The sequence below is a fragment of the Penicillium pulvis genome (assembly GCF_028828015.1).
Source record: "Penicillium pulvis strain IBT 33274 chromosome Unknown contig_7_segment1_segment0, whole genome shotgun sequence".
Classification (NCBI taxonomy): Eukaryota; Fungi; Ascomycota; class Eurotiomycetes; order Eurotiales; family Aspergillaceae; genus Penicillium; species Penicillium pulvis.
Genome location: NW_026643079.1, coordinates 2,962,725 through 2,978,037, shown reverse-complemented (window position 1 = coordinate 2,978,037; position 15,313 = coordinate 2,962,725). Strand labels below are relative to the sequence as shown.

The following is a 15,313-nucleotide window of genomic DNA, read 5'->3' as shown; positions in this document are numbered from 1 at the left end:
TGGGCCTCGATCCTTGGAATAAGGCTTAGATTCTGCAGGCCTTTGGTTTATCTTAGAAGATCGAAGGGATTAGCGACCAGTTGACCAGACCGTATATTGGAAGGTTCACATTTGCTGTAGGCCGCATTGTCTTATATCGTAGTGATGTTTTTATTTCCTTTTGGTAATTTGATAGTTAAAGCCATGCGACATGACTGCTAAGGATGGTCGCTTCCGAGGTCAATATGTAGGTATCGCGAATAAATTAGGCTGTCATCTCTTTCTCCTTGGCTGGCGTATCAACTCCCTTTGGTGAAGGGTCGTAGATTTCAGCAACATTGAATCGCTTCAATTGGTCATAATCGCTTCCCACAACACTCATTCCGATCACGTTCTATGGAAAAGATCAGTACTTGCTGAGACAAGCTTTACGGCGAAACTTACCTGAACAACGTCGACCAAGATCATGAGGTCATAGTTTTTGAGGTTAACTGGATGTTCGGGACCAACAACATCGGCGACAGTCTTGATGATGACGTCTCGGTTAAGCTTGTTATTGCCTCGACATGTAGGCCTGATAGCGTACTATTTCAAGATTTATCAGCATCGGAACCCAAATGGACAAGCTCATGGCCGTCCTGTGATGTGAGGATGTGGATTGGAATTTACCTTCTTTGGTGGCCCTCCTGAATGGAAGTGCGGCTTAAGGACCTCTTTGGCGAAGGCTTCAAGATCCACACTAAGGGTTTTTTTAACCATTGTGATAGGAGTCAAACGCTTGATGTATCGGCTCTTCTTGGTGTCCTTGTTGGCCTGTGCATCGAGACACAGCTCGTGGACAATTTTCACAGGATCAACCGACTTATCGTTGAACCGTGCAAAGACCACTGTCAGATTTTAGCTTTACATGAACTTTTCAACGTTGATGACACAGATGAACATACCACAGGGTATGTCTAGCTGCATAGCTTGAACTGGACGTGTCTTTTTCTGACTTGCCTGCAGGCTCTCGAGTTCTCTGCGGATTTGCTCTTCAATGTCTGCATCGTCGTCATCAGAGTCTTCATCCTCTGACTCGGCATCATTATCAAGGACCTAGTAAATAGAGTTAGCAAAAATTGTCACACAGTAGCCATGGCGCCATATAACCATATAAGTTGCTGGTTTTACTGACCTGTGTGAGGATGTCTGTAATCTCGGCGACACATTTGCTTTCTCTGCCAATGTCACAAGTCACAAAAATCCCTACATCCCCAGCTTCGATATCAGTGCTTTTGCGCTGCGACTGAGTCCATTGTCCCTGCTGACCTGGTTAGTGTCCATTTGAACGCATTTCAAGTGAAGTCCCAACACTCAAAACGAACCTTTCTGCGCTTGGAAGACTGATTCGAATTATTCGGCATGGCTCTTTTGCCTGATCCGGCCATTGATTCTCTCACTTGATTGGATTTTCCGCCCCAAAAGTAGTTTAAGTCGGGTATCGCGGGGCGAAATTTGTGTGGTTGAATTGGGTTTAGCGGGTGCAAATCGTATGTGGATCAGCAGGTCAACCCGAGCTTCAAGCTTCATGGTTACACGGTCAACGTGTTTAAGCTCATGATTTGGTATCTACAGAAATACACAGAATCCATTCAGAATATTTCAATTGGATAGGAACTTCTCATGAGCCTGTGGTACCTGCCACTGTGATACAGTGTACCGGATGGCATGACATCAACGGTCCAATCATGACGTAGTTAGCAAGTCTCATGTTATCTGTCGAGCTGATCCGGCAAAAAAAGGTCCGAATTGCCTTGTTTTACAAGTGGGAAGATCCGGACTGACCCGTGATAACTTTGTTTAAAAGTCCTCTCTTTGTGTTCTATCAGCCTTTTGCATTTCCCCTCATCTCACTCAACTCACCACACCATGTCATCCACCGACATTGCTACGCAGGAGCTAAAGAATCCCGTGGACGTCGCAGAGTATCTATTCCGACGTCTCCATGAGGTTGGAATTCGTGCTGTCCATGGAGTTCCAGGCGATTACAATCTTTCAGCCTTGGACTACTTGCCCAAGTGTGGTCTTGACTGGGTAGGGAACTGTAATGAGCTGAATGCCGGTATGGCATGAAAAAACCCCCCGCTCATTGGTACTACGAGCACTGACATTCTTCCTTTACTTAGGCTACGCTGCCGATGGTTATGCGCGCGTTAAAGGAATTAGTGCTGTGATTACTACGTTCGGTGTCGGCGAGCTGTCTGCCCTCAATGCCATTGCAGGTGCCTACTCGGAATTCGTCCCAGTTGTCCATATCGTCGGCCAGCCAACCACCCAGTCGCAAAAGGATGGCATGCTGCTCCATCATACTCTTGGCAACGGAGACTTTGATGTCTTCACCAAAATGAGCGCTGGGATTTCTTGTTACGTTGCTAAGCTGAATGATCCACACGATGCTGCCACTCTGATTGATAGTGCGATCCGCGAGTGCTGGATTCGCAGCCGTCCCGTCTATGTGACTCTACCCACCAATATGGTATATGCCAAAGTCAACGGAGATCGCTTGAAGACCCCAATCGACTTGTCATCGCCCAAGAACGACCCGGAGAAGGAGGATTACGTGGTTGACGTCGTTTTGAAGTATCTTCACGCAGCCAAGAACCCGGTTATCTTGGTTGACGCTTGTGCCATTCGACACCGCGCATTGGAGGAGGTTCATGATCTAGTCGAAGCCTCTGGATTGCCGACATTTGTCACACCAATGGGCAAGGGCGCAGTGAATGAGAGCCACAAGAACTTCGGCGGAGTTTATGCAGGAGATGGATCCAATGCGGGAGTGAGAGAGGTTGTCGAGTCCTCAGACCTGATTCTCAGCATCGGAGCCATCAAGTCCGATTTCAATACGGCAGGATTCACCTATCGGATTGGACAGCTGAAGACCATCGACTTCCATAGCAACTATGTGCGAGTGCGGTATTCAGAGTACCCCGATATCAATATGAGGGGTGTCCTTCGTAAGGTTGTTCAGCAAATGAACAAGCTCAATGTCACTGCGATTCCTCCGATCAACAACGCTCTTCCACAAAGCGAGAAGACCTCCACTGACCAGACTATCACCCACGCGTGGCTCTGGCCAACTGTTGGCCAGTGGTTGAAGGAGAACGATATTGTCCTTACAGAAACTGGCACTGCCAACTTTGGTATCTGGGACACTCGCTTCCCAGCAAATGTGACCGCGATCAGTCAGGTTCTTTGGGGCAGTATCGGATACGCCCTGGGATCATGTCAGGGTGCGGCTTTGGCTGCCAAGGAGCTACAGAATCGTCGTACCATCCTCTTTATTGGAGACGGCAGCTTGCAATTGACCGTGCAGGAGCTAAGCACTATGCTGCGCAACAAACTGAACCCCATTGTGTAAGTCTTCCACCATATCGCTTGACCTGTTTAAGAAAAATTTACTTACTAGTGCGTTGTTTCTAGCTTTGTCATCTGTAACGAGGGCTACACTATTGAGCGATACATTCACGGATGGGATGCGACGTACAACGATATCCAGCCTTGGGATCATGTCAACATTCCAAAGGTCTTCGGTGCGAATGATGGTTACAAGGGATACCGCATCAAGACCAGAGATGAGCTCCACAAGTTGTTTGCTGAGCCCAGCTTCAATGAATCCGACAGCCTCCGCGTAAGTTGAATTATCAAATGATGAATGGACCTGGCTAATGCAATGTGCAGCTGGTTGAGCTTTACATGCCGCGCGACGACGCTCCTGCTGCATTGAAGTTGACAGCCGATGCGGCGGCTGCGCGTAACAAATAGGCGACTTGCGCATCTCATCGCCGGCAAATGTTTCGAACAAGGGCTACGAATCTGCAACCCCGCGCGCAATGTAGCGCAATAGTTGGGATCATAATTTCGCCATTATTCTTTCTTCTCGCCCGAAATGACGTTCCCTAATTGATAGCGATTTAACAATTATCAATCTCTCCTCATGCAGATATGATGAAATGAAGTCTTTGTTTTTCAAATTGGGGTTTCTTGTAGGGGGGAATCGGCCTAGCTCCGGCGCTAGGGTCGTTCCTGGACCGGCCCAATGATGCTGTGCGCCACTAATTTCAGCTGTCAGTTCCCTTACGGGGCTTTCTGAGACGTCAAATTAGAAGGTTGACCGGTCCAGGCCCACTTATCGATGGAGTTTCTCCATAGCAGTACAGAGTTCCGTAGATATTTTGGGGGCCATCGAACAAGATCGGGGAAATGATCTATACGGATCTTGATAGTAATACCTGTGACCCAATCTCAGGTTCTCGGAGCCCAACCCTCTTTCTGAGTTAATTTTAGTCGGAAAAGATAGATGAGGGGAAGAGCAAAGCTGCATCAATCCAATAATAATGCTCCGATGCAATGAAATGAGCCCTACGGGGAACAAAAACACCTCCACTTTAGCCCACGTGATGTACCCAAGCGCTCGGGAAGAGCATCAAATGTTATGAAGATTTAACTCCTTTGTTCCCCTGTCACATAACGCTTTGCATCCCTGTGATCTTGTCTCGGTAGGTTCTTTTGCTTATCTGGGAGAAATATCCACTGCGGGTGGCTGGAATCTCAACTTCCCGTCGCTTGCACTTGCTTCCTCCACGATCGGAGGGGGATCGCCCTTTTGCCCAATTTCTTTGCGACACCCGGTTGACGTTGTTAACATTACGCCAGGATCGAGTTCAGCTTGAAACAGCTGGCTGTTTTCCGATCAGACGTATCGCGATCTTTTATTCCTTCCTCCCTGTTATTCTAGTCCCGGTCTGCATTTTCAACGCCGCCATTATCAACTTCGGGGTCGCCGAAGCTTATGATGCTGGGCCAACAATCTCGCGACTGAAAAGATTAATTCCTTTTCCACGCCACCACACGGGATGATAATAGTGACATATACTCAAGACCTCTATTCTCCGTGGTCTAGCTGCGAGAAGATCGATTGTGCAGTGCGTTAATCTTTAATTTGGACCGTCAAATCACTCGCTTCGCCATGGACGGTCAAAGACAACAACAATATTTCACGACGAGCCTTCCTCCACCCCCTCCGCGGGTGCCGGCGCAACTCCAGCCTGTTGGAGTGCCTGGCATGCCACCACCTCCACCGGGTCCACCGCCAGTGCAACCAGGGTATGTTCAATCATGGCAGCAGCAACCTGCCTACGCCCGTCAGGTCATGACACCCCAATACACTCTGCCACCACCACCACCTCAGCCTCAGCATGTCCCATATAAACCAGCCAACTTCTCTGCCGTGGATACATCCTACCCCTCGGCGACTTTTGTCCCTGGAGAGACACCCCTCACCTCGGCAACTTACGTCCCCGGGCATGACACTATCGGCGGGTTTCCACCATTATATGAACCCTTCCATGGGCGGTCTACCTATGAGCCTTATGGGCAGCGCCCTAATGGAGCCCCTATATATTCTGAAGGGGCCTACAATCCGCAGACCCCGGGAGGAGGACGAACAATGGCCACACCATTTGCCATCCACAATAATTTTCATGAGCTGCCTAATGAGCATGTGAACCCACCGCCACAGACTGTCAATCCAGTGGCTGATCTTACAAAGTCGCCAAGTCATCGCCATAATACCAGTGGCGCATCATTGGGTGGTCTTTCGCCAAGTGAGGCAGCGCAGCAATGGCCTCTCGAGAAGGTTCTGCTTTGGCTTGCTAAGAATCAATTTTCTAAGGATTGGCAAGATACTTTCAAAACTTTGGAGCTACAAGGTGCTGAATTCCTGGAGCTGGGCCTCCAATTCGGTGGGCGAGGCAATCTTGGAAAAATCCATCAGGTTGTCTATCCTCAGCTGGCTAAGGAGTGCGCCCGAAATGGCACTGGATGGGACTCGGAGCGTGAACGCGTGGAGCGTAACGAAGGTCTGCGTATTCGCAAATTAATTCGCCAGCTTCATGATGGGGCAGCAGACTTTTCTGTATCTACACCTCTGCGCCAGGATGCACCATTCATCGAGCCTGGACCTTCATATTTTCCTCGTGAACCCCGTTCAGCTATTGAAGGGACGAACGATTTCACTGCAGAGCAGCTGGCTGCCGCAAACAACACCGGCCAAAAGGGGAACACAGGGACGCGCTCTTTCACCACGCCAAATCCCACCGGGCATGGATCACCTTACGAGTCGCCTCTGCGTGAGACTGCTCCTGCACGATCGGACTTCACACGTGGTACTCTATCTGCAGCCCTCGGTGAACATCGCCGCCAAAGTCCATCTTTATCGAACGACGCGGCAAATTTTTCGGGGTCTACTCTTCGGCCAGAGAGCAGCCCAAAGAGTGGCAGTCCAGCTACCCAATTTGCGTCACCTTCGTATGGAGGACAGGCATCATCATCCACCGGGGACTTGCCATTCAGACACGACCACTCCCGTGGAAACAGCACTGACTCAGTTGCTGGCGTTGGCCGAGGCCCTTCCTCTGGAATTGGTGCCCGTTACTATGAGAATCGCAAAGGCCCCGAGGGTGCTCGCCCATCACCCCAGGATGCCCATGGTCGGCCGTGGAGTGGGGAACCTTCTTCATGTCACGCAAAGGATCACAGCAAAGGATTTTTCGACCGGCTCAGAAAAAGAACCAAAGGAACCGAATCAACTTATCCATCGCCTAAAGAATCAGACCACGAACCTCCGAGCCCGGATCCTCGCTATGTGCCTTATTCAGTCCCTGGTTTCAGCACCAGTGACTTGTCTCTGACCGAGCGTCCATTGTCAGCAACAACAGCTAAAGTTAAAAATTGGGTTCTAGTGACTGTGGACAGCCTCAACTACCGCTTGATTGATATTACAGATATGGACACGCCAGATTCCCTACGTGCAGGCATATGTAACAAGCTAGGGATCCCTGATTGGGGTAGTGCTCAAATTTCTCTCACTGAACCTGGACAATCTGACCATGATGATTTCATGACTGATGATGCTCTGTCTCGCTTCCGAAAGCAGAAACCAGATCATCATGGTTCCCTGAGATTGCTGTTTGTCAAAGGCAGAAAATCCCGCCCCTCTCCAATGGATGGTCTTGGGGTTTCAATATCTTCGGTATCCCCCGACAAGCAGGCTGTGTCTCCCACGGCAATGCACACCCCAATCATTCGGAAACCCGTGGGTGAAGAGCCAAGAATTTCGCCACAGACCCATGCCAATCCCAATTCACCTTTCTCGAGCTCTCGGCAGACAACACTGAAGGCCACACCTGGCGCCTCCTCTCAAGCGGATCCTCACAAGGACGACCTATCTGCTCGTCATGAAGCATACAAACGTGAGGTTGAGCGAAAGCAGGAGGAAAACCATATCTCGCGGCACCCACCTTCCCCGGGACTGCCCCGCGATAGTAGTCATCAAAATGGCTTTAGAAGTGCAAAAGTTATTGATTTTGACAAACCTCGTGATTCGCCGTTTGAAGCAAAGAAAGTCTCGCCGTCCGACGACAAAAAGTCGGAAACCCTGGTGCCCTTCCGCAGACCCCCCGTTGCTCCGAATGAGTCGAACACGCTTACCAAGGTCAATTCCCTTCGCAGGCCGCCTGGCACTCACAGTTTGGGAGCTGCCATTACTGGCGTTGGTCGGGTAATCAGTGCGACTGGTAACCCATCCGTGAACGTCTCTACCACTCCATCTTCTGCAAATCGCGATAGTGCCAGCTCGGATGATCGACCACCGACGATCTACTCTGCCGAAACAGCCTCAAGTAGGACAACATTGGGTACGTCTACACGCCAAACAGACTATTGTTGTATTAGTAGTTATCTTGTAACCAGGCCAGATGCTGACACAACACCAATTCCAGATTCTTCCCATAGTGGTCCCAAATTTTCTAGTGAGAAGGTCAACGAAAATTCGCCCGTTTCTTTTGCTACTTCTTCTGTGAAGAACCCCTCTGATCTCCCAGAGCGGCCATCCCTGCCATCCCGCAAGTCGTTCGGTCCAGCTTTTGAGTTCGAGGAAAATGAAGTTTCTTTCCAGAAGCCAGCGGCACCAGCCGAGGACTCTGATGATGACGACTCATCCGATGATGGTCTCTTCATGGTGCCTTTGGCTCATAAGAACGAGAGCAAGCCTGAGCCTGAACCGGAGACGAAGACTATGCAGCGCAACCTGACTGTGAACACGGATCTTAAGGGGCCAAGAGTGAGCTTTGCATCTCCAGTCCCTGCAGAGAGCTCTGGCGGGGAACCCTCCGACAACCAGGACACTGGAACTTTCTATCACGAGCCCTCGCCCATTGACGAGAAACCTCCTAACCGAAGAAACTCGTTTGCCAACGGAGATGTCTGGGCTAGCAGACCCCCTGTCGAGGGCGTTATCGACAACCTGGACAGCTTCTTCCCAGATGTTGATCTCGATGCGCCTTATCTGGATGAACCGGCTTCGCCAAGCTCCAAGGGCAATCATTTCGATGACCCAAACTTTCGAGGAAAACCGCTACAACCGCCTCCTATACCATCATCGAACTTCGATCCAAGCAGTCTTTACGGGACTGATACATCAACAATGCGACCGCAGGCAGGATCTAAGGTCGTTGCTAATAAGTTGATAAACCAAAGTGGTGGGTTTGGCAGCGGCAAAGGCCTTGGAAGAACCAAATCCATTCGACAAGTGGCGCATGATTCTCATCGCACCAAAAGTGTTAGCTCGTCTGGCCCGCAGCAGTCAGGAATGCTCCGTCGCAAGAGTACGAAGATGTTCGGCGCCAAAATCATGCAAATCAGCCCGAAGCCAGGCAGTCGAATCAGCAGGCTCGATCCTATCCCGCAGGGTACCAGGGAGACTGGGCCCAGTGGCTCTGTTCCCGAGCGCCAGCCTACCTTCCGTATCATTCGTGGTCAACTGATTGGCAAAGGTACATATGGTCGTGTCTACCTGGGCATGAATGCCGATAATGGTGAGGTTTTGGCTGTGAAACAAGTTGAGATCAACCCCCGGATCGCTGGAACCGACACAGACCGCATCAAGGAAATGGTTAATGCTCTCGATCAAGAGATCGATACCATGCAGCATCTCGAGCATCCGAATATTGTTCAGTACCTTGGTTGCGAACGAGGTGAATTGTCCATTTCCATCTACCTCGAATATATTTCTGGTGGCTCTGTTGGTAGTTGTCTACGGAAACACGGCAAATTCGAGGAGAGCGTTGTCAAGTCGCTCACTCGACAAACCCTGAGTGGTCTTGCCTACTTGCACGACAAGGGGATTCTCCATCGAGATATGAAATCAGACAATATTCTCTTGGATCTCGATGGTACATGCAAAATTTCCGACTTCGGTATCTCGAAGAAAACCGATAACATCTACGGCAACGACTCGACCAACTCTATGCAGGGTTCGGTCTTCTGGATGGCCCCGGAGGTTATCCAGTCCAAGGGCCAAGGCTATAGTGCCAAGGTTGACATCTGGTCACTCGGATGTGTGGTACTAGAGATGTTCGCAGGCCGTCGTCCATGGAGTAAGGAAGAAGCAATCGGTGCTATCTTCAAGCTAGGCAGTCTCGGTCAAGCTCCGCCAATCCCAGATGATGTGAGCGCAAATGCGTCTCTTGCGGCTCTTTCGTTCATGTGGGACTGTTTCACAGTGTATGTTCTTCCTCGGCCCTCATCTTTTGAAAACCAAGATGCTAATACAACCACAGTGATTCCGCAGAACGGCCTACAGCTGGCACCCTGCTCACTCGGCACCCATTCTGTGTATCGGATCCAACGTACAACTTCCTGGATACCGAATTGTATGCCAAAATTTTGCCGCCCTCCTAGTCCTAGAATCGGTATCGTTTCTTATCGCTGTGCTTCTCTCTTCGGATGAGACTTTTTTCAGCGCTGTTTTGATCATTATTTTGTTTTGCCTGCATCATATATACATACCCCTTCGAAGTTTCTTCTTTCGTTCGAGCGAGATTTGGAATTGGAATTGGTTGCGATGGATTAGGGTTATGGTGTCTATGGGTTTGGTGTTGCTCTTCGTTGTATATATGGGCTCAAATGTTCATGATAATATGCCTTCCGGTCTGCTGTGAAGCTCTCATTCCCTGGAGTACAGATCTCTTGCCTATACACAATCATCGCGTAGACGGACATTGTTATTTTATACAGCTAGACAGACAACACGATCTCAACCTTGGGAATGATAATGTGCACCTGATGCTTTAGTATAAAACTGGAATTGCTTCCTAATTTTGGAAAGTGCACTACATATGGTATCTATGCTTGCAATGCGATGAATAAAAGACTTACCGAAGATAAAGCAACAGATCTAAGAGGTCGTACTCGAAAGATCGTCATCGTCATCTACCTCTTCAGCCTGTAAACCCGCAACTCCAACTCTGAAAACACCCTCGCACCATTCAGCGAAGGTCTCAACGTCCCAAACGGCATCATCGCGACCTTTGCCCTTCTTACTAGCAGCGAACCCCTTACCCTTATCCGACGAAGCATATTTCTCCAAAAAGTCTTCGTAAATCTGGATCGTCCGATCTTGTACCGCACCAACCAGAGTCTCCTTCATCCGCGTATCATCGATATACTCATTCAAGCACTTTCTCAGCGCAGGAACTTCTTTCTCGATAGTACGGCAAGTGGGGTGAATGAGTTCTCCGCGCTGGAGGTTTCTCGTATCGACGAACTTCGCAGGGAGCGAAGCGGTCATTCGTGCTGCATAGGCATTGATGAAATCATTGATGACAGTGCGAAGACGGCCGTCTAGCTCGACTTTTGCGTCGAGCATGTTCTCCACGACACGGGGTATGAGACCATGGCCGACGAGGCGCATCAGGTTTCTTGGATTGAAGAGACCGCCTCGTTCGCGGAGTTCCCAGAAGGTACTTGTGACGCCGGAGAAATCGAAGGAGACTTCTGGAGCGACGTATTCAATGTCGAAGGCGACGATTTGTTGCTTTAGGATGAGGAGGTGGCCCATTAGGAATAGTTGGCCGTCTGATGGGGTGGCTTTGTTGGAGATTAAAATACTGGCGTTGTGAAGGGATAGGGTTGTTTGGTGGACGATGTTATGTGCTAGATCGTCGAAAACGGTTGACTGTAGAGTATGTGAGCAAGGGATGGTCTCTGGGAAAGTTTTGGAGAGGGAGGAAGCTTACATTTACAAGGCGATAGATTCGGCTTAGAAGCCAAATCGCTTTGCGCAAAGTTGGATACCACCCTTTGAGCGCTGTCTGAGTTTCAAAGTCCCATTTTCCGTCCTTGTCCTGTGTCTCGTCGCCATCTGTAGGTTTGGTCATGTCGATCATTGTAGCTGCCGTCGTGTCCTTTTTACCCGAAATTTGAGTGTCGGTCACTGTCGTCAATGACATCTGTCGGCTGTGCATGGGGTAATCGATGTCTTCAGGGCGAGGCTTGTATCGTTCAATTCCATCGCGAAGAGCAGCCTGGGCTCGGAATACCAACCGAGATTGGACATCCTGCAAAGCTGGCTGAATCAAAGTAGAGAAGTCGAGTTGGTTTAATACATGTTGTTCGGGCTCCTCTTCTGGGTCTAGGAAGTACCGGGTTTGTAGTAAGGTGCAAAGTTGGCACAGGTTGACAATGTCACCCTCATGGATGATTCGAGGACGAAGGTGGTCATAGAGAGGCTCACAGATGGTCTCAAGGAAGTCATATAATCCTCCTTGCCCATGGAACCATTCGCCCCATAGATCATACTCATCTAAGCAGACACCGCGAATGTAGCCGATACTTGCTCGAGCAAATGACACCAAGTCTTTTGTTGAACTGGGTGTCTGTGTGATCTCGACGAGCTTCTTGCGAACAAGCGGAATGATAAGTCGTGCCCGAGTGGCGGAGTAGTTGCTATGCAGTTCATTCATCAGACTCTGATATTCGGCCTCGCTGTTCTGCTCCGGGTTCAGGGGTGGAACGGCTCTCTTCTGGATCTCAATTCCAATCTGCTTCAGCTCCGGTGCTCCAACCCTGAATTTGGCGTACAGAAGTGCCGACAAAGCAGTTTCATTCAAATTTTGATCTGAAACTTTCTTCGAAACATTTTGGTAGATATCTTTGAGGGCAGTCACGAAATTGCCGCGGATAAGGGTAAGGGCGCGGGTGAGGAGAAGCCGGTATCTGGAGCGGTATACCTCTGCTTCCTTTTGCTCGGGCTAGAACAGAAATTAGTGGAGGTTCACCTACAACGAACGCGATACAATGGTACTTACATGGGTTTCCATGTAGTCCAAGCACACGTCAAGGCGCCTGAGCATGTCCGAGAACTCCTTATCGCGAACAGTATTGCCAGCACCGGGAGCATTAAGCCGCCGGGACGCGGGGTCCAAGAAATCATAGTAATGGAGATTATTTTGAATGCCATTTGCAAGCTTCGTATCGCGCTCCTGAGCAGACAGTAGTCCCTCACATTGTTTCTCGAAGTTCGAGGTCTGCGACTCGACGGATCTAAAGGACTCGGAAAGGCTAGATAGGTCGTCAAGGAGAGTCAAAGTGTTCATCAATATCTCATCAATGTGTTCTTTCGATTGCTGAAGGTCATCGAGACAATCCCTGGTTTTGACAGAAGGCTCAGATTAGTCTCGAGAATGTTCACCCCACGTCCACCTATACTCACTGGTATTGATCATAACTCTCTTCAACAAGATCATCCCTGACGCCATTGAGCCACTGAGAGAACTCCAATTCATTATTCCAGTTAGGAATACTCCATTGGAGCAGACCAGAGGGTTGTACCTGTGTTGACTCGAGGCGAGGTTGTGTTTCGCTGGCAGTTGGCTTCCGCGGCGGGCCCGATGGCGCGGTCTGACGGCGGGCACGTTGCTGCTTCGTAGATGGCATGGTTGCGGTCAAGGCCCAAAGCAGTTGTTGTTGGGCTTCCACCTGCTCATCACTCTTGCAAAGCCACAGGTGAAGCACAAAGCCAGTAACGGGGATTGCGAATAGCAGAGTAGGAGATGTGTAAGTGCATTGAACCGGGGAAGTTCTGCCCGGTGAGTCCGCCCGATCTGACGCAAACTACATGTAGCTTCCCCGGCCGCAATTTGTGACTCTAGCTTTCTTTTCATCCATTCGGTCAGTTCGAATCCCCAAAACGAAGCTTATGGATATGTGTTAAATTGCTATCTTTGACATTCATCATGCTGGCAAATCGAGTACGACAGCCTGCGGCGCAATTTACCCGCCACCTCCGTCCGACCCTCGCGACAGGCCGATCTCTGAATGCTCCATGGCGACGATTGGCAAGTGGTAAAGCGAGGCAAACACCCTCCAACTGGATTACTACTTCGCTCGGAGTTGCGGTCGCAGGTACAGCAGGCTTCCTTGGCTATTCATACCTGACCAGCAACTGGAAAGAAACATGGATCGACAGCCAGCTGCCTAAGAACGAAGTCGTTGATATTAACGACCTTCGCGCGGACTTTATTCAGGAGAAGAGAAGTCTCAAGAGCCCTGGGGTCTACACTTGGGGATCGAACGAATATAAAGTGGTGGACCCAGGATCGAAAGACACCGACGTCAAATCTCCCCGACGATTCAAGTATTTTAATGGTCAGGTGCTTCGGGATTTCAAAGTTGACGAGAAGTCTGGCGCTGCAATTGCAGAGAATGGTGATCTCGTGCAGTGGGGTAAGGGCTTTTCTGAGACCGAGTTCAAGCCCAGCAAGACCCTGACTGGCAAGAACTTGATTTCTCTTGCATTGTCCGAGAGTCGACTCATCGCTTTGTCCTCCGATGGAAATATCTATTCCATTCCTATCTCCAAGTCGGAACAAACCAGTGGTCCGAAAGCCCGGGAGAGCTCCTGGGTGCCCTTTTGGGGAGGAAAGTCTGCTTTGAGCTACCGCATTCTAAAGCCAGCCTTGAAGCTTGGTGAAAAGGTCACCGCGATCTGCGGTGGCCAAGAACATGTTGTCATGCTCACAAGCTCTGGTCGTGTCTTTACAGCGGCATCATCAACTGAAAAATATCCAAGCCTCGGTCAACTAGGTGTGCCTGGCTTGACCTGGTCCACTAGGCCTAGTGGACCGGCAGACCAATGCCATGAAGTCACAACTCTGAAGGGCTCTAAGGTGACTCAAATTGCCTCTGGTGACTACCACTCACTGGCGTTGACTAAGGATGGCCGTCTCTTTGCTTGGGGAGACAACTCATTCGGGCAACTAGGCGTGGAATTTGAACCCTCGGCAGCTTTCAAGGACACTCCTTTTACTCTTCCCGCGGAAAAATACTACCGAAAGGCATTTTATTCCCCGACCATCACGAGTGTTGCCGCTGGTGGAGCCACCACTTTCTTCACCGTTGACTCTAAGCGAATTCTGGGTAGCGAAGAAGACGCTACCAAGGTACGCGATCTAGGCACCGTCACTGCTGAGACCTGGTCTTGCGGTAGAGGTATCTGGGGCACTTTGGGTGCCGGTAAATGGATCCACATTCAAGACTCACCCACCAAAGTGAAGGACCTGAGTGGCTTGGGCGAATACGACGAGAAGATGAAGCAGCTAGCCCCCATTCGTCTACGCCACATGTCCGTCGGCACAAATCATGTTGCTGCGGTGTTGGATAATAAGACAACCATCAGTGCTAAGAACACTGACTCGCTAGATAAGTCAAAGGACTTCGGCTATGAGGTCTCCTGGTGGGGAGGCAACGAGCATTTCCAACTTGGAACTGGAAAGCGAAGCAATCAATCTCGTCCGACCCATATCAAGGCACCTTCGGAGTCGAAGAAACCAGAGCCTGAAGCACGACTACAGATTATGCCCCGACACAAAGGTCCCGTTGGTAAGCGTAATATGAGTATGGAGCAGCGGGTTGAGTGTGGCCGACATGTGTCTGCTATCTATTCAGCTGTATAACAGATTGTCATCAAAATTCAATGTATATTATGTGTTATTAAGCAATTAATTTGTGTGCACCCTTGACACCCCACGCCTACCAAGATACATATAGCTGTGCCAACGTCTCAGCACATACCTCTAAACTGTTCCAGTCTTTTATTCTCATGGACAGTACATTGCCTGCGAGCTCTTGCCCACTGATTCTGATGGGCTAAGCTGCTGTTTTCCAAACAATCATCTGTGGACGTCCCACTTACCGTTACATAGACACATATTCCTGTTCGTCTGTTCGAGTGATTACATCAGGGCAGATATTTAGCAACCTCGAGCTGGTCGGATTCCATGAAACTTGTGGGGGTTCTCCACCACCTCCCTTGATAAACAAGCTTTGGGCATAGTGACTAGTAGATTCTAAGGGATATAGCCCTGGAGGTTGGAATAGAAAAATGGAAAGTAAAGAGCACTATTAACCCAAAATAACGTAAGCACTGAGGAACAAAAGGAGAAAAAAGATCTTGCGA

At 49.7% G+C, this 15,313-nt stretch overlaps 5 protein-coding genes across 5 annotated transcripts; 3 read left to right on the top strand and 2 right to left on the bottom strand.

The window, feature by feature from the left end:
* Positions 1–244: 244 nt before the first annotated feature.
* On the bottom strand, positions 245–1,382 carry N7503_009085 (THUMP domain-containing protein; the record flags this gene model as incomplete). Its single annotated transcript, XM_057068632.1, has 6 exons — positions 245–373; positions 424–564; positions 649–866; positions 924–1,074; positions 1,154–1,282; positions 1,344–1,382. The coding sequence occupies 6 exons, from the start codon at positions 1,380–1,382 to the stop codon at positions 245–247; spliced, it is 807 nt and encodes a 268-aa protein (XP_056919487.1).
* A 505-nt stretch (positions 1,383–1,887) lies between these two features.
* Positions 1,888–3,780, top strand: N7503_009084 (alpha-keto acid decarboxylase family protein; the record flags this gene model as incomplete). Its single annotated transcript, XM_057068631.1, has 4 exons — positions 1,888–2,080; positions 2,145–3,372; positions 3,439–3,646; positions 3,697–3,780. 4 exons carry the CDS (start codon positions 1,888–1,890, stop codon positions 3,778–3,780), a joined length of 1,713 nt encoding a protein of 570 aa, XP_056919486.1.
* A 1,204-nt stretch (positions 3,781–4,984) lies between these two features.
* On the top strand, positions 4,985–9,756 carry bck1 (uncharacterized protein; the record flags this gene model as incomplete). Its single annotated transcript, XM_057068630.1, has 3 exons — positions 4,985–7,712; positions 7,797–9,579; positions 9,636–9,756. The coding sequence occupies 3 exons, from the start codon at positions 4,985–4,987 to the stop codon at positions 9,754–9,756; spliced, it is 4,632 nt and encodes a 1,543-aa protein (XP_056919485.1).
* Positions 9,757–10,252: 496 nt separating this feature from the next.
* On the bottom strand, positions 10,253–12,792 carry N7503_009082 (Golgi transport complex subunit COG3; the record flags this gene model as incomplete). The annotated part of the gene is made up of 4 exons (XM_057068629.1): positions 10,253–11,032; positions 11,094–12,107; positions 12,165–12,504; positions 12,569–12,792. 4 exons carry the CDS (start codon positions 12,790–12,792, stop codon positions 10,253–10,255), a joined length of 2,358 nt encoding a protein of 785 aa, XP_056919484.1.
* A 299-nt stretch (positions 12,793–13,091) lies between these two features.
* Positions 13,092–14,810, top strand: N7503_009081 (RCC1 domain-containing protein; the record flags this gene model as incomplete). Its single annotated transcript, XM_057068628.1, has 1 exon — positions 13,092–14,810. One exon carries the CDS (start codon positions 13,092–13,094, stop codon positions 14,808–14,810), a length of 1,719 nt encoding a protein of 572 aa, XP_056919483.1.
* Between the last annotated feature and the right edge of the window lie 503 nt (positions 14,811–15,313).